The sequence below is a fragment of the Toxotes jaculatrix genome, chromosome 7 (genome assembly GCF_017976425.1).
Source record: "Toxotes jaculatrix isolate fToxJac2 chromosome 7, fToxJac2.pri, whole genome shotgun sequence".
Classification (NCBI taxonomy): Eukaryota; Metazoa; Chordata; class Actinopteri; family Toxotidae; genus Toxotes; species Toxotes jaculatrix.
This window is the reverse complement of record NC_054400.1, coordinates 1,451,158-1,475,372: the sequence shown is the minus strand read 5'-3', so window position 1 is coordinate 1,475,372 and position 24,215 is coordinate 1,451,158. Positions and strand designations below refer to the sequence as shown.

At 45.2% G+C, this 24,215-nt stretch overlaps 1 protein-coding gene across 1 annotated transcript; it reads right to left on the bottom strand.

The window, feature by feature from the left end:
• Positions 1–5,676: 5,676 nt before the first annotated feature.
• Positions 5,677–20,994, bottom strand: adamtsl2 (ADAMTS-like 2). The gene is made up of 18 exons (XM_041042685.1): positions 20,890–20,994; positions 18,634–18,776; positions 17,418–17,493; positions 17,039–17,141; positions 16,438–16,583; positions 15,486–15,609; positions 15,285–15,365; positions 15,019–15,194; positions 13,240–13,543; positions 11,612–11,969; positions 10,120–10,223; positions 9,629–9,755; positions 9,308–9,521; positions 8,517–8,672; positions 6,996–7,166; positions 6,385–6,561; positions 6,107–6,251; positions 5,677–5,804 (listed from the first exon to the last, which is right to left on the bottom strand). The coding sequence occupies exons 1-18, from the start codon at positions 20,992–20,994 to the stop codon at positions 5,677–5,679; spliced, it is 2,838 nt and encodes a 945-aa protein (XP_040898619.1).
• Between the last annotated feature and the right edge of the window lie 3,221 nt (positions 20,995–24,215).

Genomic DNA, 24,215 nt, shown 5'->3' with positions numbered 1-24,215 from the left:
CTGCTCTGAATCTGTACTGTCTGCAGACACACTAACATAATCAGTTATACAAGTATTGTGCAGCGGTGGCAGCATTAAGACTGTACCTTACCGATAAATGACAACACTGAGGGCTTTCACGTGACAGCAGCCGGAGGTCTACATCTAAATGCAACTGTAAACAGCTGAATGAAACAGTTATGACTCAAAACTGATCATTTTGACCAGTGTGTCTGATTTTGTGTTTTAGCTAGTCAAGTAACTAACCAGTATGTGTGTGTCAAAGTATAAAGAAGATGATTTACAGTTTGAACTTCTGTCAGTAAATTAACACAGACTTTGTTTGAATGCACCACACACGAGACAGAAATGAAGTCCAGTGCAAACAGGACCTTTCCTCAGTGAGGCTGATGGCTAGTTAGCTAGCTAGCTAACAGTTTGTTCAGGTCTAACTGAGTCTGTTCTTATTGTCAACAAATCCCATGCGTGGACCAAAAAAAGAGATGTATTGTGTACAACAAAGCTTGATATGTCTTATTCCTCTGAGCCACAGAGCTCCACTATTAAAACACACACACTGTAGTTTGTTTTGACTCACTCACACACACGCTGTCCTGCTGCCCCAAATACTCACTACAGCACCAAATGTGGATCAATCCACCGCAGAAAATAGTCCCCAACAAATGTACTTTTTCCTCCTAAGTAACGCTTTTTAAAAACTACAGCGACCGGCTGTTTTGTTTTACTGCCTTTCTTTCTTTTTCTAATTAAACTAATTATAAGGCTGAGATCTACGCCTTATTGGAACCTGTGGGTTTGGAGCTGAGCGATAAGGACACATTAGGAAGTCAGAAAGTGCTGAGAGACGGACTGATATATCTTTGCTTTGGGTCTTTTCATGGGATTTGTTGACAGTAAGAGAAATATTGAACAACCTTATTCTTTAAACTCCAAATCAAGATTGTTTGGAGAAGAAACAGAGCTAAGGAGAAGTTAGCAGACTGGAGACCACCTTATCAGACTGTTCATACTGACTCAGACTGTCACTGATTTTCATCCTCAGTCACAAAAAACTTTTTCAGTTTATTCACTGTTTTATCTCCAACGGACCAGTGCTCTGTTCTAACACTGAACGTGCAGATACAGGTGCAGTATCCTTACTAAACCACCTCACTGTGGTTCATTTATGCAGTGGAAAATCACACAGGTACGCAGACAAAATGTTTGTGTGAGTGTGTTTGTTAGCGCAGCAGCAGCTGCACAGTCAGTCCAGTAACTTCATGCTCCACATTTCTTTCTTTCTCTGTGGTTTTCCTTCACTATAACACAACCTAAGAGCCAAACAGTGTTTTCCAATATTAAAGTTCATTATCTGTTCACTCCACACACCCACAGCAAACCTACACAGGTGTTTTCACTTGTTCTGCCTGATTATGGCTCTTCTCAGCATTTTGTAGCTGTGTACAGGCTGAGTCAAGGTCCAATCAGCCTCACTGAGTGAAAACACCTGTGTGGGTGTGCCGAGCCCTCAAGGATAAAAACCAGTACCCAAAGCAGATTTTCACCAGAGTGAAACTTAAATTCTTGACATTAAAATTACTCAGATAATCACAAATAATCATCTGATAGCAAATCAATGTAATTAAAAATCTTTTTGACTTATCTTTTGAAAGTTTAAGTTTTAAATTTATATTTATATTTAAGCAGCGACATTTTTTCACCATAGATTTCAACAGCAGATGGAACATTTGATATTAAGACTGGAATGGTTCATCTCAATAATCAAACTGATGATACCTGATATCTGTCAGTTATAGGTAAAACTTCTGTTAGACCCACGTTTGTGTTCACTTGTGTAGATTTGTCAGTGCGGGGTTGTGCTTTTTTTTTTTTCTGTTTTTTGACTTGAATTCGACAGTGAACAGCTGAAGTGCTGATACTGTCGGGATGTGACTGTTCCAGTGTGTAAATTCATTTGTGTGCAGAGCATTTAAAGGGCTTTTCTGAAGCATTCAACGATCCAACGACTGTGATTTCTGAAAGACAACCTTTATTATTTCTGACGTCCTGTTGTAGATAGATGCTGTCCTGTAGGCCATAGTTCATATAGTATCCAAGGAGTTTTACTCCAACATGAGATTTCGAGCATTTAAGAAACAGTTGGACAGTAGATGAGTGTTTTGGTATATTTTACAAAATATTTCACATCAGTAGAGAAAACAGCTCAGCTCCAGGACTTGAAATGTTTTCCTTGTGTCACAAAATGAACATAGAGAAGAAGTGTTTTGGGACTAAGAGAAACTTACACTGTAAGTCGATGATAACGTGTATGATAAAAAAAGAAACTGCTACAGAAAGGACACGAGCTCTGTTTATTCTGGCGTGTTCTCTCAGAACATGAGTCTCAGTGTGTTTTTCATCTCATGTGATTTGTTCTTCTGTATTTTTAATCAGTGTTGAGCCTCAGGTAGTGAGACTCCAACATCGTTCCTGAGTAAATTAGACGGATGAACGAGTGCACAACCTGCAATTGTGTTGCTTCCACTTTGTCATGTTTGTAAAATAGCAACCAAAGACAATACTCAAGTTTGTTGCTATGTTGCATCAATAAAAAAACATTAGCTCATGTGCTCAATGCTAACCTCATCTCATTAGCTGTCAACACACAGCCTGCAGTGTGTTCTGGACGTGAATCTGTTCTGGATGAAGCTGCAGGTTTTACACAGAAACTGCTGCATTTCCTTCTTCTGTGCTTCAGGCGTCGTTTCTTTTCTCCTGCAGTTCGATGGATCTGAGCTTTGAAGCTGTGACACTGACCAGCAGGGGGCGTCAGCCATCTAACGTGGCTGCTGTGTGTGACAGTGGCTTCATTTACAGTGTCAATGAAATGATGTGAAATGTTTGGTATCTGTGTAAAGAAAACTGAGGCAGAACAGCAGAGAGTTCATTCCAAACAGGTTTTGTTCTGTTCTGTTGCTTTTCAGTTTTGAGCCTCATTAAATCAGACAAAGTCAACTTATTTCCATCAGAGGACGCCTGAGGCACGAGAGAGGAGGTCCCTGAGGACGGAGACATCTGCATCAGAGCCTCCAATTTTAACACAACAACCTAAAGAGCGGCTCACAGAGGAAAACACCACAATGATTTCACCAAACAACTCAGCTGCAATTTCAGAGAGAAGATTCATCTAATGTTTCAGTAAAGTTGCCAGGTTGAATCCCAGGAGTGAAAACCGGACAGAGAAAAGTGAATGAGAAGACGAAGCAGAGGTTAAAGAGCTGTTTGCTCCTTCAGCAAAGAATGAACAACAAAAAACTCACAGATACATCATTTTAATACTTTTGAATATTAGTCACCAGCAACTGAAAGTGCGAAGTGCAGCTGTTTTAGTGCAGCTTACGTTGTTACTGAAGCTGTGTGATAACAGGGAGGCCTGGTGGCCCGGAGGCTGGCAGGGACTTTTAATCCCCATCTCTCTGCTGTCCAATAAACTTCCCCCCACAATGAACATGTTTTTAAAATGGCATGATTTTAGATGCCTTTTGCGTTTTCCTGTGTGTGGTTCAGTTCCTTTAATATTTTTTCTCCTCGCTCCCTCGACACAGAGATTAAAATCTCCAGAGATCATCCTGGTTAAAATAAATCCTCCACCTCAGCAGCTGCTGTCAAGGCTCCTTCGAGCAAAACCCCGAAGCTCAGGCTGCAGACAGGAGCTGCACACTGTACACAGAGCAGGAGCTGCCTGTTTGTTTGTTTGTTTGTTTGTTTGTTTGTTTGTTTGTTTGTTTGTTTGTTTGTTTGTTTGTTTGTCTGTCTGTTTGTTTTTTAATATTTACAACTCGCTGGGTCAACATCCCTGAATAAATATATTAGTTCACGTAAAAACCACAAAGGCGACAAATGCGTTCATTTGAACTGTTATTTAATTGAATTACAAGTCAGTACCATTAGCTTTTCAGTTTATTTTAACAGTACACAATCTCCATACTTAAGTTTTGTACAAAGAGGTATCAGTTATATAAAAACACAGTACACAGGTTAAAAATGAGACATACATGTACACGTCTGAATACATTTCAACCATACTTCAAGTGTCAGGAATCTTTCTGTCTGTGTTTGTCTCTCCTCCTCTGTCACACACACACACACAGACCAGAACTGGCATCAGTTGAACCGATGAATAACCATCGGCTGGCATCAGGAGCGTCACGATAAATGAAAATGTGCTATGACTAATAAATATGCTTCCATATCCTGCGGGTGTGCCGGCACGGCGCCAGGCGACAGGGGGTGGAATGGAAATATACATTTTTTTTTTCCCCTCCTGTTGGGCCGCGCCAGACACCGAACTCAAACACATTTAAATAAACAGTATCTGTATTAAATATTCTAGCCATGCAGTATATTCAGTTGAGAAATAATTTAATAGATCTTTTCGTCGCAGCGATGAACACGACAAGCTGCTGACTGATGATGGAGGTTTGTCAGATCAGTGACTCCACTTTGTCTCCAACTCCACATGTTGTTAGAGGAAGATTTTCTCTCAGAGCTCAAACACTCGTGATGAATGAATAATCAGCGTAACCAGTTACAAACAGGCTTCATGGCTGAGATGTGATGATCATGAGGGAAGAAGCCAGCTGAACTCAGTCGGAACCAAAAGAAGTGTAACAGGAAAGTCTGATGCCCGAGAACGAGACGAGGGAAAACATTTCCTTCGTCTCAGCCGACAAATTCATTTGTTTGTTTGATTTTTTTTTTCTTCTTGTGATATTTTAATGAATTGTTTGACACTGACACTGAAAAGTCGCAGCAGCTGATTTTATGTTTCTTAATCAGAGACGATCAGCTGATTCCCATCTCTGCCTTTTTCACTGGGTATGTTTACAGGCACAATAGTAAGGCTCCACACTGTCACAGGTGTTTTCACTTATTTTGACTGAGTACACCTTTACCCAGGACTGAGTCAGCCTGATTGATTGACACCTCCCCACACTCTTCTGTTTGGATTTGTCTGTCAATCCAGATGACATAAACACATATTTTCTCATTTAGATGGAGGGGTGTCCAGAGAAGACACTGAGGAGTTTCACAGGATCTGCTCCTCCAGTAGAAACTTACACCTGGGTCCCTCTCATACTTTGAATCTAATAACCTTGTCTCCCTGGTTTGAACCTGGGCACAGGTCTAATCAGACAGAGTAACTGCAAACACCTGTGTGGCTGTGCAGCTTCGATGAAGCTAAACGATCCACCTGTCCTCTCAAATCTCAAATCACACAGCGTGGCTGTGGCTGTAAAACACGTCACCACGTGAGAAGTTCTCATTACATCGATATTTTTATGCCCAGTTCCTTTTCTGTTTATTCCAAATCAATTCTGTGTTTGGAAAATGAACTAGAAAAGAAAACGAACAAATAGTGTTTTTGTTTTATGTGTGAATGAACAGGATTCACTGACTGTCTGATATCAGGATGACCAGATTTCATTTTAGATCATTTAAACTATCCAACAGACAAATGGAGCAACATAAATCCAAGTTGTTGGAGGAAGTTCAGTTTCCTAAGAACAGATAAATGGTTCCAACTCTTTAGCTTCCCCACATTATTCACAGTAACTGCTGTACAAGTAAACATACCCATGTATTTCCTCATGCTGGAGTTAGAGTCTGGGTGGAGAGAGGCTGCGTGGTCCTGGACTAGGAGGGTGGAGGTCGTACGGCGCGGCAGGAGTGGCAGCAGGCCTTGCTGTAGTACCAGTGGCTGCACAGGTTCACCTTAAGAGCCAGCAGGCAGTTGGTGGAGGGACGATCCTGGCAGCTCTCATCTGGGGCACAATCAGAATCAAACCATTAATTCTGGACCCAGAACCAGGTTAAGGCAGCCCGGGGGCATCTGTGAGACCAGAACAACCCCTTTTCTGATCCAATGGGAGAAACGCCGTCACACACTTTCACACAGATACATGAAAATGAAAAACATCCAGAATAAAATCAGTCAAATCTTCAGAGAACAAAGGAAACTGGTGGCTCAAACTTTTCATTTTAACCAATAATAAATCAGTTGAGTCCCTATGTATAGACACGAAGCCTAACGTAGCTCCAACTCCTCCCAGTGACCTACAGTTACCTGGGGGCTCGGTGGGGCAGGCCTGCAGCGTGCAGGTCTGTTTGGCCACCGGTTTGGTGAGGGGGTCACAGCCTCGGACCAGCTCTCTGCCCTGGTAACACTTCACGTCCCTCATCCTCACACCCACACCACACGTCTTAGTGCACTGAAGACACACAGGACCAGAAACACAGTCGTTACACACACACACACACACATCAGAACGGACTGTCAGTGAAACTCTCAGTGAAAACAGGCACATCAGAGGTGTAAAGGTGTGTGTCCTGCAGCGGCCTCACCTCAGACCAGGGGGTGGTGTACCATTTGAAGCACGGCCTCTCAAAGCAGGTGTTCTCCTCTTCAGGCTTCTCGCTGCCTCCACATGCGTCATCGTCAAAGGTCTGGAACTTTCCTCCGCTGATGCCGACGCACAGGACGATCCTTCGCTTCACGCCGCGACCACAGGTCGTGTTGCACTAGAGACGGACAATAAAGTTACTTCAGTTAGAAAAATGTTTTTAGATATTTTTTGAGGCACAAACCCTGTGGCCTAGGCTGAGCTGAGTCTGACAGGGAGACGCTCTGACACAGGATCTGAATCATCAGACTTAGGTTGGCAGCTGCATTTCATGACAGAATACCGGGTCAGTTTCAATCTGCATCACAATTAGTCCGACATGGGTTAATGTTTGTTTTTTCATAACATGTTAACAAGGTGATCTGATAACATACATAAGACATGAAACTGAGAATCACATGTGACAAGCAGGAACCACACAGTTACTGAGAAGTGACAAATATCAAAACTGCTGTTAATTCATTTTCAGTCACTTCATCATCCGATGTTTTGGGCATTGCTCATAAACACATGAAGCACTGGGATGATTCGGGTGCAGAGATGACGCCTCACCCTCTCCCAGTCTTGGCTCAGCCAGTGTGGAGCACAGTCTCTCTCCCCACAGGGGTGGATGGCCAGCGGCTTGTTCTCCGCAGAGCACTGGTTCTCTGGGACCACGCGACCGTCCGGAGCCTTACAGTACACGTGACGCACCATCTTCCCCTGGCCGCACGACCCCGAGCACTGCAACGGCAAGGGTCAAAGGTCAAAATGCAAGACTCATCAGGCAGCATCCCGGTTCCCATCACTGTCTCCTTCAGCCACGTTTTGTCACGGAGATCAGAGTCAAACTCTGCTCGTCTCGTCACGTCACGTCGCTCTGAATGAAAAGGAAGCACGAAATGAAATGAAGTGGCAGCGTGACACATGACACCACATCAGAGGAAAGGAAACATCCCATCATGTCACGTCACATCACGCCATGTCATATTAATTTAAAATAGCATCACGGGGTCGTCGCACTGCGCTGACACACGTTTCCTGAGTTCACCAACATCTCATGTTCCTCTGACTCTGTGGTGAGCGATCGGCTGACACGTCCGCCTGCTCACGACGGTTTCAAAGGAAAATCAAAAGCTTTTTCAGAGAAATTCTGAAAATCTGGACAAATTCATCCAAAAGGTCTTTGTCTGATTTAGATGAACTGAGCTTTTAAAGTAAAATCAAATGTGTGAACACTCACAACACGTTGGCTCAGATACAGGTTTTTTATTCAGTGTGTCAGTTTTGAGGATGCAGATATTGGTGCTGCTGTATTGGACTTTATTTCTCTATATTAGAGATGATTGCTGTTTTATCCGACTCATTTACTTTCAGGAGAAGGACGTAATATAATAAAGCACAGATTTATCGCAGGGCTGTTGGACGGGTTTTGTTAGACCGCACAGCTGCAAATAATAAACTAAAAATCAGAGCAAAGCAGAAATTCAAAGTTACATGTGCTCACAGTTGGTCATTTTCTAAATAATAATAAAGATTACTGACCTAACATTAGCTGTTGCTTTGGGAATTCTATTTTACAGCGTGCAAAGAGCATTTCTCAGCCGTTCGAGCCTCCGCCTGGTTTTTCCAAGTTTGCTTCCACGGTTGTAAATTAGACCTGAAAGTTTCCAGACTTTGAATCAGAAACTACATTTGTCTGTACAACACAATAAAAACCATAAATTCACACTGTGGCACTTATTACAGTTATTCGCTGAGGGAAAGACAGCTGGGTGGTTTTTTTTCTAACAAACCTATCAATCTCCAAAACGATAGATGGAGGAAAAACTGTTTAAAATATGAGGAAAACATTTTTAATGAATGACTCAGACATGAGTTAGAAGAATAATTCTCAAAATCAAGCAACTGACTTTTCTTCACTGTTTTTGCAGAGGAGAAAAAGATATTTGTGAAATGTTTTTTTCTTCGGAGAGCCTGAGCCCGTTCACGTGTCCGAGCAGCAGCTGTGTTATCACACACTGTGTGTGTGTGTGTGTGTGTGTGTGTGTGTGTGTGTGTGTCAGTCATGTACAGCAGAGCAAAGACACTCACAGGCCCCCATTCAGACACAGTCCAGTGGCGTTCGCAGGGCGGACCGGTGCAGTTTTTGATGTTTGGCGGTCTGGTCATCGGGTCACACGGTCTGGTCTCATCAGAGCAGCGGACGTCGCGGGTCACCTGGGCTTTACGGCCACATTTAGCAGGACACTGGATCGAGGAGACGTACACAGGGACAACTCAAGCTTATTATTACCAAGATGATTTTATAAAGGACATACTGTCGTCATGCAGCAGCTTCAGGTGCCACATGACGCATGCATGCAGCAGGTTTATTATTAGCTGGTCGTTGTTGGAAAGAGTGTGCCGCTGAGAGTGCAGCACAGTTACTGCTGCTCAGACACCTGAGCTGCTCCACTAACTTTACGTGGAGACGTTTTTAATCACTTGGTAAAATTTTGCATTTTAGCATAGGAAGAATATCGACATATTTATCGACATGTTTAGTATTAATTGTTGCCTGCAGCTAAGATACCTGGTTTAAAGTGTAAAGTAAACTATAAACAAGAAAATATTAAATGTGCTACAAATACTCTGGGATTCCAGCTGAATGTGTGGCTGTGTGAACACGGAGGAGAGAGAGAGAGAGAGAGAGAGAGAGAGAGAGAGAGAGAGAGAGAGAGAGAGAGAGAGAGAGAGAGAGAGAGAGAGAGAGAGAGAGAGAGAGAGAGAGAGAGAATCTGCACTGCAGGAAAACGTCCCTCTGACTGACGGAGGTTTGATCAAAAATCAAACAGACAGTTCACAGTCCTGTAAACGTGAATTCTCAGCAGGGTAAATCGTACCTCAGTCCACTCGGCCACCTCCCACTGAGGGCCGCAGGCGGGGCTTTTGCAGGCTCGTCTCTCCACGGGTCTCTCCAGGTCGGCCATGGTGCAGAGGTCGCTGTAGACCGAGCTGTCCAGGCCCGGCGAGAGCATCTTCCAACAGCGAACCTGACGAAACTGGAAACCCTCCCCGCAGGTCCTGGAGCACTCGCTCCAGCTGCTCGCCTCCCATCTGAACATCAGTTCCCTCTCATCAGTTCAGTTAAAGGTTCTGTGCAGGTACACGCTCAGATTTGAATCATTTCTGGTTCATTGAAGTGATTTTCCAGTGGACTGTACCTGGGCTGACATTCTCTGCCAATGCAGAAGTCGTGGACTGGCTCTGGTCTGGTCAGAGCATCACAGTACATGTCGTGCACCTCGACGCCATCGTAACGAACACATGTGACGAAGGACTTGGACACTCCTGCGTTGTGAGCAAGAATCGACAAGCTGGAGGCAAAGGGAGGCTGATTCATGCAGAACATTTTACACACGAGGAAGCCTCAGTGTGCTTTCAGTAAATAAAGTTTATTGTAGTAATTCACTGGGATTCAGTCAATATTATTCACTCCTGTGTTGGAACTTCTCAGATATGATCACACAGACATGTGTCCCGTGGTGTAAACACACAGACAACACCAAATTTCATTTCACCAAACTAGTGTTGATCTGATTTTAGGTGAGTGAAGACACAGTGAAACGTCATAATCCGGCTGCCTGTGGATCTACAGTGTGTGTGTGTGTGTGTGTGTGTGTGTGTGTGTGTGTGTGTGTGTGTGTGTTTGCACCTATAGAGCACGTCATGCTGCAGGGCTCCTGAGAGGAAAGTTTCCAGCGATACATGTCTGCAGCACTCAGTTTAAGGTTCTTCTGGTAGAACCTCTGATTCCCCCTGAGACACACACAGACACACACACACACACACACACACAGATACAAACACATTAGGGGCGTGTCATACAGGTAGCTTGAAAAGTTTGTGTAGAAGCTCTGATTCCTTCTCCACCATCAGACTAGCTGCTGTGGCTTCATGCTGATAACGAGCAGGACATGAACCTGTGACGAGGCTGCAGATGGATTTTGAGATAAATATTCTTTGTAGGACATTTAAGGATAGGCAGTGGCACACACGCTCCGTCCCAGGCCTCAGACATCCACAGTGTGACAGCTGATTCACAGCCGGCATCCTAGCAGACGCACTTTGTTTTTTCATCACATCACATAAAAGTCATGTGCACATTCTTGTCATAACACTGGTCATTCTCCCTCCGCCTTCGCCGGCCGCCAGACATTTATTTGAAAATCACAGGCGCTCTGAGTTATACCTCGCCGGCCCTGCGTGTGAGCCAGACTGATTCCTGCACATTATTTTCTCCCCAGAGGTGACTACAGTCTGACGGCACACTTTCCCCTCCGCATCATATTTTTCACTTTTTTTGTAAATACTTTGAATTATTTGTTTCTAACTGAGGCTGTAAACCCCCCCCCCCCCCCCCCCCCCCCCACATGTTCCTCTGCTCTGCTTGTTTCCTCCCCTCCTCTCTCCTCTGTCTCTGTCTCTCAGAGGACAGGGCGTGTCATCATGTGTTTTATAGCGGCTGGCTGTAGAACCGAAGCTGTGTCTGGACACAGAGCAGGTAAGCCAGCATGAATTATAAATATGATGAATGCAGAACCTGCTTGGTCTACCTGTCTTCCTGCTCTGCAGCGTATATATCTACCTGTCTGTCTACCTGTCTATACCACAGTACATCTACAATACCTGTCCACCTGTCTGTCGACCATCTCCCTGCATGTCCAACCCAACTGATTAACTGTTTGTATACTTACCTGTCTATCTGCCTACCTGTCTGTATATCTGTTGGTTTACCTGCTTTCCTGCACATTAGTCTACCTGTCCACCTGCTCTCTGCCCGTCTGTCTTTGTCCCTTAGTGTGTCCCCCTGCTTGCTTTCATGCGTTCCTCTGGCTACGTCTCCGTGAGGACGTCTTCAGAGGAAAACAAGAGTCCACGTCGTCCAGCGTGTCTCTCATACAGCCTGCAGGATGTTTCCAGCCAGCAGCAGACCCAGGGGCCTGACGATGTCTGGACACTGAGGCCCAGTGTGACCCAAACCCAGAAACATGCAGTCCAGACTCCTTCCAGCCTGAGGGGACATGGCTTTCTGTGAGCCTAAACCTGACTGGCTGTGTGTGCATCATCTTAAAACTCATTTGAAATCTGTCCTTGATGCTCTTCTTACCTTTGTTCTCCTGGATCACCTGGTCCTGCTGGATTACCTGGTTCTGTTGGAGCGGCTGGAGGTCCTCGCACCGCTCTGAACTGTCTTGTTGTGGTATAAAGTGTCTCCGCTGTCGTTGCGTTTGCGGCCCAGAGTGTACTCCAGGGTGTCGTTTAGACCGAATTCTCGCTCCACGCTGCTCAGGTCCACCTCTGCTGGTCCCAGCTCCGACGAGAACAAGCTGTCTCCCTCTGTCAGCAGCTGATTGGTCGAGATGTTGATGAGCAGCTCATCGGGGTTCATTCGTCCGTCCAGCAGGACCCTCCAGATGAGGTTTGGGGAATCTGGCCCTGAATCCAGAGGTCCACCAGCAGGGGGGGGTTTGGCAGTGCTACCTGTGTGGCTGCTGTTTCCCTCTGATGGATCAAAGAGGAAAAATTCAGCTGATAAATCTAAAGAACAATCTGTGAGGCAGCTTTTGGGAAAACTGTATATTATGATATTAAGATGTGTATTATCTTCTGTTAGACTGTACAAGTGCCGACCCAATAAACCGGTTACTCAGTGTCTACAAAGGGAATCTGTGGTTGTTACGAGCAGAGAGAAGCTGAAAAGATAAACTCGGTTGGAGCTGTTTCAGTCAGCGCTGAGTATCTGGTCTGTGCTGTGACGTCAGACTGTGTGCAAAGTGTTGGCGAGCCTTTCAGCCGCCGCTCCATCTCGTCTCACCGCCCAAAGCAATGGTGTAATGGCCTCGGCAGTCAGCTGAGCGAGCTGAGAGCCCGCAGGAAGGCCATTACCGCTCATGTTTGTGATGCAGCCATTTTTAAAAGGAGAAAACACCACAAAGCTCTGAATTTTTCATCTGCTCCTGATCTTCTTTATGTGTCTGTGCCATGAATAATGCAGCGCTTCAAAGGGCCATCTCACACACACGCAGGAAAACAGAGCGAGAGCGAGTGCATCGGGTTAAAAATCTGACCTATTTTGTCTGGTCTGCCAACGAGCCACTGAACCAACCTATGATTTATTCTCCATCTTACTTCCTCTTTCATTTTTTCCCTCTCACACACACTGTCCTCTCTCTTTTTAACACAGTTTATCAGCACAAACGATACTGGATAAGTTAAAACAAAGACAGCACGGTGCTTCCACTAACTCCTGACTAAACCTCAGGTCAGTGAAGCTGTTCTCTCTTCTACTCTCTTCTTTTCAAACGGAACATTTCACGAAGCCTCACAAAAAAACTGATCTCAGGCGACTCAGCATCAAGAATTGTTGATTTGCATGAAGCTGCAAAGTGTCATAGCGTGATCTCAAAGAGTTCAGATATGCATCAGTCCACAGTCACACAAAACTGTCCATAACACTAACCCTGGACAGCTCGCCACCATCAAAGTAAATCCACCACAGAATGACTTCAAACACAGAACATCCCCAACAGAGACACTGTGGACTGAGCTCAGAGAGACACGGACGCCAGACGTCCTCAGAATTTGTCTGAGCTGAAGCTGCTCTGCAGGAAGAATGGTCCAAAATTCCTCCTCCACGGGTTCACTTACTGTTTCCATCAGCACCGTGAACGTTTAATGGGCGAGTTCCACAAAGACACAGCACAGACTGTCATGGTTTTTGTGTTAATATAGAATATAAATTTTCGAGTGTGTTGCTAACACCGGTTCCTACCTGTAAACTTTGGGGCAGCTGCTCCATCCTGGTCGCAGTCGATAGCCGCTGCCTCCTCATACACCTCATTGGTCTCCTGGTGCTTTTGAGCGTCTGCTCCTCCCTGCTCCAGCTGGCCCTGAGGGACCGTCTGGTCATAAACACTACTGTTAGGGGACAGCAGGATCCCCACCTCCACCGACACCTCCCCCGCTGAAGTGTCTGATCCGGTGTACACAGGAGGAGGTGGGATGGGTGGCAGGGAGTCCCGGAGGACGGTGTATTCGTAGGTGATGTACGGGGTGCGGCCGTTCTGGTTCCACACCTGAGTGATGGGAGGAGAGTGAGTCGAGTTAAGGTCAGGTTAGTTTACACAGGTGTCAGATCAAAACCAGGACCAGATCAGCTGATTTCACATTAAGACTTTTGCACTTCAGGTCTGTTGTTTTTGTCCAGACTGTCGAGCTTTGGAAAAAGAATTTGAACTCTTGTCAGTTGTATTTAAATATGTGCGTAAAACGTCATCCCTGATTTCTGGTTTCAGAGCTGCCTTCAAAATTTGAAAATGAAGCTCTAAACGTCACAGACTTCTCAAACTTGTTTTTTACACGTTGTGCATCTCGGCTCACTTAAGCCTCCAGGACAACCTGATCCATATGATCAAAGTAAATCCAGACATAGTTTCAGGGTCCTGCAGGTTCTGATGATAAACACCCATCGTTAGCGACGATGAACCTTCGGAGTCTCTGTGTTCCAGCGTCCTGCAGAAAGATCTATCAAACCCGGTCTGTGACATGGACGCCGTTCAGGATTTATGGCCACTGTCAGGATCCAAGGCCTGTACTCAGTCAACCCGAGACACAGACTCACCGTTGTGTCTGCATTACATTTACATCTTTGCAGTTTCACCCTTAAAAAGCAGAGGACACAAACACTTTGAGGATTTCTGATGCACTTCGGGGGCTGAGCTGCATCAGCTCCACCGCTTGAATCACACGTGAGCATCACGTTGCCAGGAAATTTCTGCATAGACTCAAGTGTTGGCAGCCCCTCCCACAAAAAAAAAACCTTCCTCATGAGTCAGCAGTTTTTGTCGGCGTGACCTTTATCGAGTTTAAGAGTAAAGAACCGTGGCTTAAAGCTTAAAGTCCTGGGCTTCTCGTTTACAATTATCCAACAGAGACTGCCAAGGACAGAACAACAAACATGCCTTTGTTTCTGTAATTCAAAGGGTTCTGGAGAATCTCAGTAGAACATTACAGAGTAACGAGGGGTTTGTTTGTGCCTTAGGGGTCAAACGGCAGGCAGCTACAGGTCAGGGGCCAAAGTCTTCTTCACAGACACTAATATTCACAGTGTTGGGTTTATTTTCTGAGAGGATCATCTATAGAGGGGATATAATGAAACCTCCAGAGACTGTGAGAGGAAAAGTCAATGACAGTCAGGTGTCTGTGGATGCTGAAATCTTTCCTGACATGTTTTTTGTATGTGTCCAGGTTTCACAGTGTATGTGAGTAGAAATTTAGTATGTCTTGTCTCGTATGTTCTCCTGAACTTCAGAATACGGTTATATGAGGCACACCCTGTGGAGATCTGTGTCAGATCTGAGTATTTGAAGCAGTTTTCAGTGTCACCAAAGAGGCGTCTGCAGATCTGACCTGAACCAAAGAAGCCTCCTGGATGAGAGGTGAGACGTCTTCAGGATCTACAAACAAGTTCAGCTGCCCTTCATTCAGCTCCTCTCTGAGGCTTCAGAATTCAGGTGAGTGAGGACAGTTAAAGTTCAGAGGTTAGGCGTACCAGAATATTGATGGCCTGATCAATGGGGCCTTTGGCGACAATGTACTCGATCCCGGTCTCGTACACGTCCATGGGCCGGCGGTACTTGAACACAGTGCCAGCAGCGTGGAAGTTCTGGGGACTGTCCACCTTGTAGGCCCCGTTAAAGAAGAAGTTTCCCGCCTGGTCGGTCACAGCTGTGGAGCGAGATCGATATTTGAGTGTGATATCGAGGCCCATCAGATAGGTGTATGTGTATGAGGAGCGGGAAAAGAGGAAGTACCCACCAAGAACATCAGCCGACTTCTTCCTCTCGATGATCTGAATGTCCCATGATCCTTCAGGGATTTGAGTGATGAAAGAGTAACCTTGATCACAAGAAACGAGAAGCGGGGAGTATTATCTGTAATCTGTCCTTGATAAAATGTAGGATCAAAAGGCTTGCTAAGACATTTGCGGGTAGACAGCACTGAGGTTCAGACGCTCACCCAGAGTCGTGGCCCCGCGGCGGAAGTTTCCGGTGACTCTGCTGCAGCTGCTGCCGTCCCCCTGACAGACCCCACACTTATCCAGGGTGTTGGAGGAAAACAGAACCCCGTCACATCCGATTGGCTGTGCCGCAGAGCGGGAAAGGGACGCACAGAGGATAAAATTAAAAATTTAAAAAGATTATTTAGATTATTTTTTATCCAAAAAGATTAAGTTTGATATAAAATGAATCGTCTTTTAGACGTTTAGATGTTTAGATTCATTCATGTTTAGCATCTACATGTTGTGTTTTCATATTAAGGTTTTTGGCCGAAGCTCACTTCATAAATCAGCCTTAGTGAGAAAAGCAGCAGTAAATGGAAAAGTTCCTGGAGTTACATCAGAGGTGTCTGCATTCGCTGTCACCTTAGAAACAAAGTTATTTACAAAAAAAATCCTGAAATGGATAAAATGTTTGTGACACAGGGAAAACACAAATGTGCTGCTTCGTGTTTACATCAGTTTCTCTCACTCGTGATGGACGTTGACAGGGATGAGTGTTTTTAAATTCTGACTCATATAGAAATGTTTTCTTCAGACTCAGATTCTTTACATGTTAAAATCAGTTATGTTCATATATGATAAAACGGCAGTAGCATTTAAAGTGTTTGAAATCTCAGCGCACTGGGACGACTGTTCGTCGTCTCTCTGGCTTAAAGCTCTTGTTGCCTCTTCTTGACTCACTGTGTAAATTTTGGACAGTTGCATTCTGCTGCACAAGCTGTTCACAGCATGCGATTGTCATTTTGTGAATTTTTAATCCTTCCAGCCATCTGTCACTTCTACTGTTTGTCAGAGAACTAAGTTTGTACCATCCCAGCTTCCTCCCGTGGTGATGACTGCACATTTCAGAGGTGCTGAAAACTGAAAGCGGAGTGAAACAGGTGCAAATAAATAAGAAGCTGGACTCACCTCACACTTACCGTCCACGCAGACGCCGCGGTAGCTGCTGTACTTGCAGGAAGTGCCATCTCGTGCCGTCACCATCAGCTGCCTCTGGCCATCGGTGGTGGTGCAGTGGAGGTCACAGGGGTTGCTAGAGATGTGAACGTAGTCGTCTAGAGAGGACCACAGGTCAGAGGTCGGTGCTGTGCAGCTATCTCCTCATCTACTACTGCATCATTGTTCCTATTCACTCTGGTACTGCTGCTGTGTGAGTAGCATAGTAACTTCTCCATCCCCAGCATGTGTCAGTGTCCAATCTTTTGTTTCAGTAAACTAATTGGAACATTCACAGCTGCTGTGGTTTTTGTACTATACCAACACATAAAAGCCAACAAGTTGAATAAATAACTAGACTTTCAATCAGGAACAGGTTTTAAAACAGCATACTGCAGAGTGAGAGAGAACCACTGAAGCACATCAGGTCACAAACTTTGTTTTAAACAGTCATTAACAGATGCTACTGTTTTGGATGCAGAGCCTGCTGAAGCTCAGCAGCTCAGGCTGCAAAGACCTCCTTCACCTCTGGTCTGTTTAATGGGCTGTCAAGGCGTTTTATGAGTGTTATTACCAGGATACAGAGGTTTCCACTGGTAGTTCCTCCCATTGTAAAGCTGGGAGTTGAAGGACCAGCACTGCTCTTCTCTGAAGCTCCTCCCAGCGGCAGGACATTCCTGCAGAGCAGAGAGACGACACACACCATTTAAAAAGTTCTGTTTCACACTTGTTAGGGCTCAGTTTTACAGTATGTTACACAAATAAATTCCTTTTAAGTGTTTATTTGTTCAGGGATGGTTTTCTGAGTGAGTCCCGCCCGGCTTTACTCTCAAACAGCCACAGTCACGCAACAACCCCAGTCCTCCACTGTCACCGAGTCAGACGTGCTGCGCTTGTTTTAATAAAGAGATGAAGTTAAGTGATGAGAAATGAACTGGAAGCCTGTGACTCACTTTAGTGTTGCAGAGATGATATTTCTTCGCGGTTCCTGTACAGGTCATGTTGTCCTTCCCAGAGGCAACTTTCTTTCTTTGGAGAGAAAATAAGCATTAAAAGTAGGGATGGGGCCGATCCGATCCGGTATCGGGTTCCGATACCAGCATTTTTCACGGATCGGAAATTTCCGATCCAACCTGCGGAGATTTCCGATCCATGGACCATGTCTGTGCTTTAATGCTGTCTGCTGAAATGACTCCACAGGTGATTCCCTGCCGGCTGCTCTGCTAACTGGCTGCAAACGGCAGCGTGTCTCATTACTCAGCGTCTCATTGAGATAAGCCTCTGTTCAGGAAATCCATTCCACAGTTTGCAGCCAGCTAGCAAGCGAGCATCGAGCAGCACCGTGGCTAACCAACTTTTTGCAATGTTTGCAAAGCCGTTGTACCGAGGGGCGGAAGCTCCGTCGCGACCTACAAGTGGTAATAAGTAGCGATTAGCTCAATGCTAACACAATATGGAGAATCCCATTGACGGGCTAGCGCATTAGCATCTGTCGCGCTATTTTATATATTTAACTTTTAAACAAACGATAAACCAAAGCGGGACACCATAACAGGTGAGTCATCCAGGTAATTCACACACCAACAATATATTACTCACAGACTTATGTCCCTTCCAGCTACAGCAGGAAGAAGATGAACCGTGAGTGAGCTTCCGCCGCTCGGGATGTTTGAGATTTGAAAAACCTTTATTTGTTTCTGCTACAAGAGCCAGTATACTTAATTTATGCTGATCACATCAAGAAGCCATTTTTATTTCTAATTTATTTGGAGAGGGGCAGTCTAAGAGAAGGTTACCCTTTATGGGTATCTCTTGAATTTAATAAATATTGACTGTTAACAGGATTTCCTGTTTTTCTGACTTTCTTTTCTGACCTTATACTTCCCTCAAGTTGCGTTTTGGGACATACATGCTTACATTCGTACATATCACACTTGCCTGTAGAGAAAATTTATTACAGCATCATATAAAATCAACAACAATAATGATAATAATAATATTAAAGCAAACACAGCTCTGATATTGGAATAGTATCAGTACCGGCCGATATCCAAATTCAGGTATCGGGATCGGATCGGAAGTGAAAAAATGTGGATCGGTGCATCCCTAATTAAAAGAATTAAGAAATAAAAAGTGTGTGTGTGTGTGTCTGGAGGTGGACTGACTGACCTCTGTTTGAGGCAGTGCCTCTCCTGTGACATAACTCCGCCTCCACAGGTACGAGTGCAGGCCGTCCACTTGGCCCACTCCCCCCACCAGTACGTGGTCACCTCCAGCTCCTCCTCCAGACTGTTGGAGGCCACACCCTCCTCCTACAAACACACACACACACACACACACACACACACACAAATATACATGAACACACAACACACAATGAACACACAAACAGTGGTAATCCAGCTGGCAGTTGTACTCGTAGTGTTAATCATGTTAATAGTATTTTGGAGAAGCAACTGTTTGTGTTCATGTTGCATCTGAATCTGCCAACATTTTCAGACAAACCAAAGCTTCTCAGCTCATGCAGTCAATCAAATTACACGACTTTTACCATCTTATCTGCATTTTTCTCTGTCGCTCTGCTCTTTCAATTGCAGTTTTGTGTGAAGGGGCTCGTTAAATACCGAGAGTTTGTGTTTGATTTGCGATCTGGCACAGCAGTCGGTAATGGCCCACTGCTTACCCACATTACCAAATTCATCTGGCCCACATGCCACCGGGGGCTGAGCGAGGAACCCAGAGGAATGTGGCTGCACGACCATACCCACAACACAGCCTCGAGCTGGGAGGTTTTACATAGGCCACAACCAGGACTGTCTCTAAAAGCAGATTACATTTGATTTGTTGCAGTTGGACAACATTTGGTCCAGAGTCTCAATTCTTTCACAATCCACACACACACACACACACACACACACAGGGTTTTGTCCCGGGCTTCAACGTGTGAAGACGGTCAGCATTTCACACATTCCCGATGTGCAGGAGCAGCATTAACTCAGGCCGATGGCTGTGTTGCTTCACTCAGACAGATTCATCAGAGCGACCGCTGGAATGCGCACCGAGCTCCGCGAAGGTGTGAGACAGAGCAGCTATGAGAGCGGGCGAGAGACACTGGAAATACCAGACAGAGTGAGAGAGAGAGAGACAGGGAGAGACAGACAGAAAACGAGAGTGACGGTAACTCCTCTCAGAGCTCAGATGACTTTGTTTATATTATTTATAATATGAAAATCCAGTTAACTTTCACTGAAGAAAGAAAAAACAAAGGAAAGGGCCAAAAAAAAAAAATGGAGCGTGGGAATGACAGGTGGATCGGTGCTGAGTCAGCAGTAATGCAGGCATTGTACCCGACTCAGAGGGAGCTGAACTGGAAGCGATCTACATTCCAGCCCTCACCTACGGTTTAGGTAGCGACCGAATGAATGAGATCACGAATACCAGTGACTCAAATGAGCTCCCTCTGTACAGTGGCTGCTCTCGGCTTCAGAGATGGGTGAAGGGGCTCAGACGCACAGAGGGAGCTCAGAGTACAGCCTCTGGTCCTCTGTATACAAGTATAAGCAAATCATTGTCATGGTTACCGTTAGGTGCGAGATGGGATATGAATTACAGAGGTGCTACTTTCGCTTCTGCTCCTGACTGATGAAACTCAGAATCCACAAACCTCCAGAGTCTTTGTAAATGTGTATAAAACACAGGCTCTTCCTCAGGATTCCCTCTAAATGGAGGAGCAGCATGGATTTTCCATGTTGTGGCGTTACTGCAGTCATTTCACTGTCCTACTGCTTCTCAGAGAAAGAAGAGGTTAGAGAAGAAAACTGAACTTCTGAAGCCAACACAGACAGACGGGAGCGTCCACCCTGCCTGGTGCAGACCAGACGCTGTGAAATAGTCTGGAGACTGTGGGTGATGTTTTCCTCAGCCTTAATGTCACTGCTGAGGAGGTGGGTGTTCTGGTAATGGAAGCCTTTCTGAATTTGTCATGTTTTCTTGTTGTTCTTGTTGTCAACAGGTGTGAATATTGAAACAGTTTTTCTACACAAAGTTAAAGAGAAGAGTTCACACCTGTTCCTACATACGCAGTTCATTCTGTTCTGTTCATGGTCAAAAGAAATCCACGTTTAGGCTAAAACTGGCTACGTTTGGTTAAAAAGCTTATGTTGTTTTTAAGACGTCTGGGCTACCTGCACGTGTTGCTGGACAGAACCTCATTCAGTTTTCAGCCAAATTTAGCCTAGTTCTAACATCAGAGGTCTTTGACTTGCAAATCACCAAAACAATAATTACTGTCTGGTGTCGTCCCAGTCTAGTCAAAGGTGTGTGAGATTTCATGTTAGACAATAACTGACACAACAACCTATCACACACAGACTGTCTTTTAGTCCATGTCACAAAAGACAGCGTGTTTTCCTGTGTGTTGTGTACCTGCAGCCCCCTGGTGGACAGGTTCCCCACAGACACTGCCAATGTCAGGAAGCCCAGCAGGACCACACCAGTTTCCCAGCATTGTTCCCATGACCACACCCTCATCCTGGCCAATCAGAGAGAGAGAAAACAAAGACAGAAAGACAGGTTTAATATGTGGACACAAGCGGACAGGCCATTCTGGTGCCAAAGGTTCCCAGGTCATCGCTGCAGCTGATTGATGTGTCCAAAAGCAGCCACTGTTCAACTGACCTCTGACCTTTGAGCAGAATGTACGAAGCATATAGTTAGGAAAACTTACTATAACCCAGATTTCTAAGAATAATATTTGATCCACTGATGCTTTTTAAAGAGTCTTAAAACCATCAAGATTATTTCAACACAAAGAAAAATGTTGGGAAAATCTCACTGTGGCGTTTTGCCTGAATTTGCCTTCTGCCCCGTTTATGATGAAAGACAATCAACTGCCAGTTGCCTCACACCAAATCATACATGTGACAGTTTTCACCAAACACAGAGCAGCCAACGTTGTGATTAATGGACAGAGTCCAGGCCAGAAACCTGTCTGTGTTTCTGGATGGAAGCACCCAGTGACGAGTCTTTAACAAAGGCTGAAGGGTATGAGGGGAAATATCATGACCACTAATGAGTTCTCGTGGCATTAAAAACCCAAGTCCAGGCACTTATGTGAATTGTGGATGAAAGCATGTTGCTGAGACGTGTGGGTGTTTTTTCAAGTCTTTTCCTCCAAATTGAGGCCTCTCAGCTTCCAAACCCACAGAAGGGCCCGAAGTTGGATTTTTTTAACGCCACGAGAACACATTTGTGGTCGTAATATTTCCTTTCTGACTCTTCAGTGAAATCCCTCGCCTCCCAGAACATCTGTGGTTGTTTAGAGGGGGATACCTGAAGTGCTGCTGATGCCTTTCACCTTTACAGAGAGAGGGGAGGGTGTCTGACAGTAAATCACACGAGTGCTGACCCACGAGTCAAGAGCGCACAGCAGTAATTACAGAGGCATTTTCAAACAGCAGAGAGTGCACACACACTCACACACACACACACATACACACACACACACACACACACACACACACACACACACACACACATGCACACACACACCAGTGCTTAATGATGTGCACAGAGTAAAGCTGCTGCTCCTCACTGATCTTACAGTCCTGGTGACAGTGTTCGCTGTGCTGAAATATTTCATCTGCCCTGTTCGAGGTTCACCAGCAACAAAGTGTGCGATTTGAATATTGTTGTTATCACACTCATGTGACGAGCATCAAGTATGGAGCCCGAGTCAGAACGTAGCTTAGCATAAAGACACACAGGGAAAACAGCTCCTGCCAAAGTTCAAATAAGCATCTAGCAACACATTTAAAGCTCTCTAACTTTTTTTTAACTTTGTCTTTTGATTGTTCCCCTAACCCGTCACACTGTGTGCGCCTACAGGGACTATTATCTTAATATCATTAGACTTGTATCTTGTTAGCTGGTAGCTGTAAGTGGATTACAGCATCAGGTGAACTGTGCTTCAGATGTAACCCAGTATTCACTGTCAGGGCTCCAAGCACGTCAGAGAGCGAAACAACGGCACGGCACAGTGAAGGGCATTTTCTCAGACAATGCGCACTTGTGCCAAAACCAGCGTGCCGGCGGCAGGTATGTGAATGTGCTGGCAGTCCGCGGCGGGTTGGCGCTGGCAGGTGGAGGGTGACACAGACAGGCTGTTGAGAGGCCACAGGTGTTGGAGACGGGAGTTGGACAGCGGAGGGGCCCGTGTAAAAGTTAAACAAGCCTCAATGTGCTGGATGGATGAAGGTAAGTTTCCTAGGACTTTACACAGGTAGGCCTTTGTTTGGCTGTGCTATATGAAGGCAGCTGCTTCAGACTATAAGGCAATGTGGGTGTCTGTATGCAAACATGAACATGAGCAGGCACAGACACAGGAAAAGGAAGGGCTCTTAAAAACTCTGCAGTTGTATATAGGAGTTTAATGACTCAGTGAAGCCGTTGATTTGAAAAGGCGTCTGCAAAACGGCGGCTCTGAAAAATGTCTCAGCAGTAACAAACAAAAGTTTTATTCCCAAAAAAAACCCCAAAACAAATGGAAAAAAAACATTTATAGAAATGTTTCTACTCATTCCTGCAGCAGAATCCAGTTTCTTTTGTCGGTTTATGGGATCAGTATTTTCCAAATGCTCATATTTTCACTACAACGCAGCTAAATGTTCGCCGTCACTGTTAGCTGTTTATTTCTACCATACACAACTATGGTACATTCATAAATAAAAAACTTAACATCAGGAAAAAGTGAAGATGCCTTGTTTCACACAGCCTGTTGCATTTTGTTTTTCAGCAGAGGAAAGTATAAAACTCCTGAATCATTTTGAAAAACATCCTGAGTCGTTGCTGGTTTTGAGTTTTCACGCTAGAAGCTGAGAGAGGAACGTGGGCTTTAAACAGACACACTTGCCTGGACACAAACATATGCCTACATAGTGTAAATGCATGCAGACACACACACAGATGAATTCTGCTGCACTGCCAAACACACACTGCACCTCCAGAAAGTTTTCAACCCTTATCAGGGAAACACTCTCGGCTGCAGCAACTGAATCAGCAAAAGTCGGGAGAGCGGAACGATTTCTGAGGGCTTTGTGCTGCACACGTGCACACATGTGTTTCCACACACACACAGACACACACAGACACACACAGACACACAGAGCTTCAAGGAAAGGGCTCATAGTACATCCCGTGTCCTCAGGTCCAGTTAGGCAGCCTTGTTAAAATAAGCAAACAGCTCGTCTCGCCCTGTTTGCAGTCTGGCTTTCTCTGGCACTAAATATTGGTGACAGGTGTCTTAAAGCAGGCGCAGCAGCACCTGGACTTCATTATCCAACCAGACACAGCTGGAGCCCTGCCAGCTGCCAAACACACACACACGCACACGCACGGACACTCAGTCAGACACAGCTACACATGTGTATACACTCAGACAGTGGTGTGACTGAGTATGCACACACACACACACACGTCGGCCACCACGCACGGCCACGCTCGAGCTCGAGCTCGAGCCATGTGCACGTACAGGTATGCAAACACCCGAGTGTGAATGTACACACTCAAAAACACAGCCGCACACTTTCTCTTACTCTGAGTGTTGTTCTCTGCTGCTTACACACACACACACACACACACACACACACACACACACACACACACACACACACACACACACATCTGTATGATTACTCCGACCTGAATCAAAATCTAAACCTGACTCTAAACTTCAAATGTCCCCTCGTCGGTGT

What these genes read in the sequence shown, in the direction of transcription:
- adamtsl2 (XM_041042685.1), bottom strand. Translation starts at nt 20,994, where the DNA reads ATGAGGGTGTGGTCATGGGAACAATGCTGGGAAACTGGTGTGGTCCTG. An exon ending in GTGGAAACCTCTGTATCCTG is followed by an intron (nt 16,584 to 17,038) that starts GTAATAACACTC and finishes GGTCCTCTCTAG; the next exon opens with ACGACTACGTTCACATCTCT. An exon ending in ATCAGGCCATCAATATTCTG is followed by an intron (nt 13,544 to 15,018) that starts GTACGCCTAACC and finishes CCCATCACTCAG; the next exon opens with GTGTGGAACCAGAACGGCCG.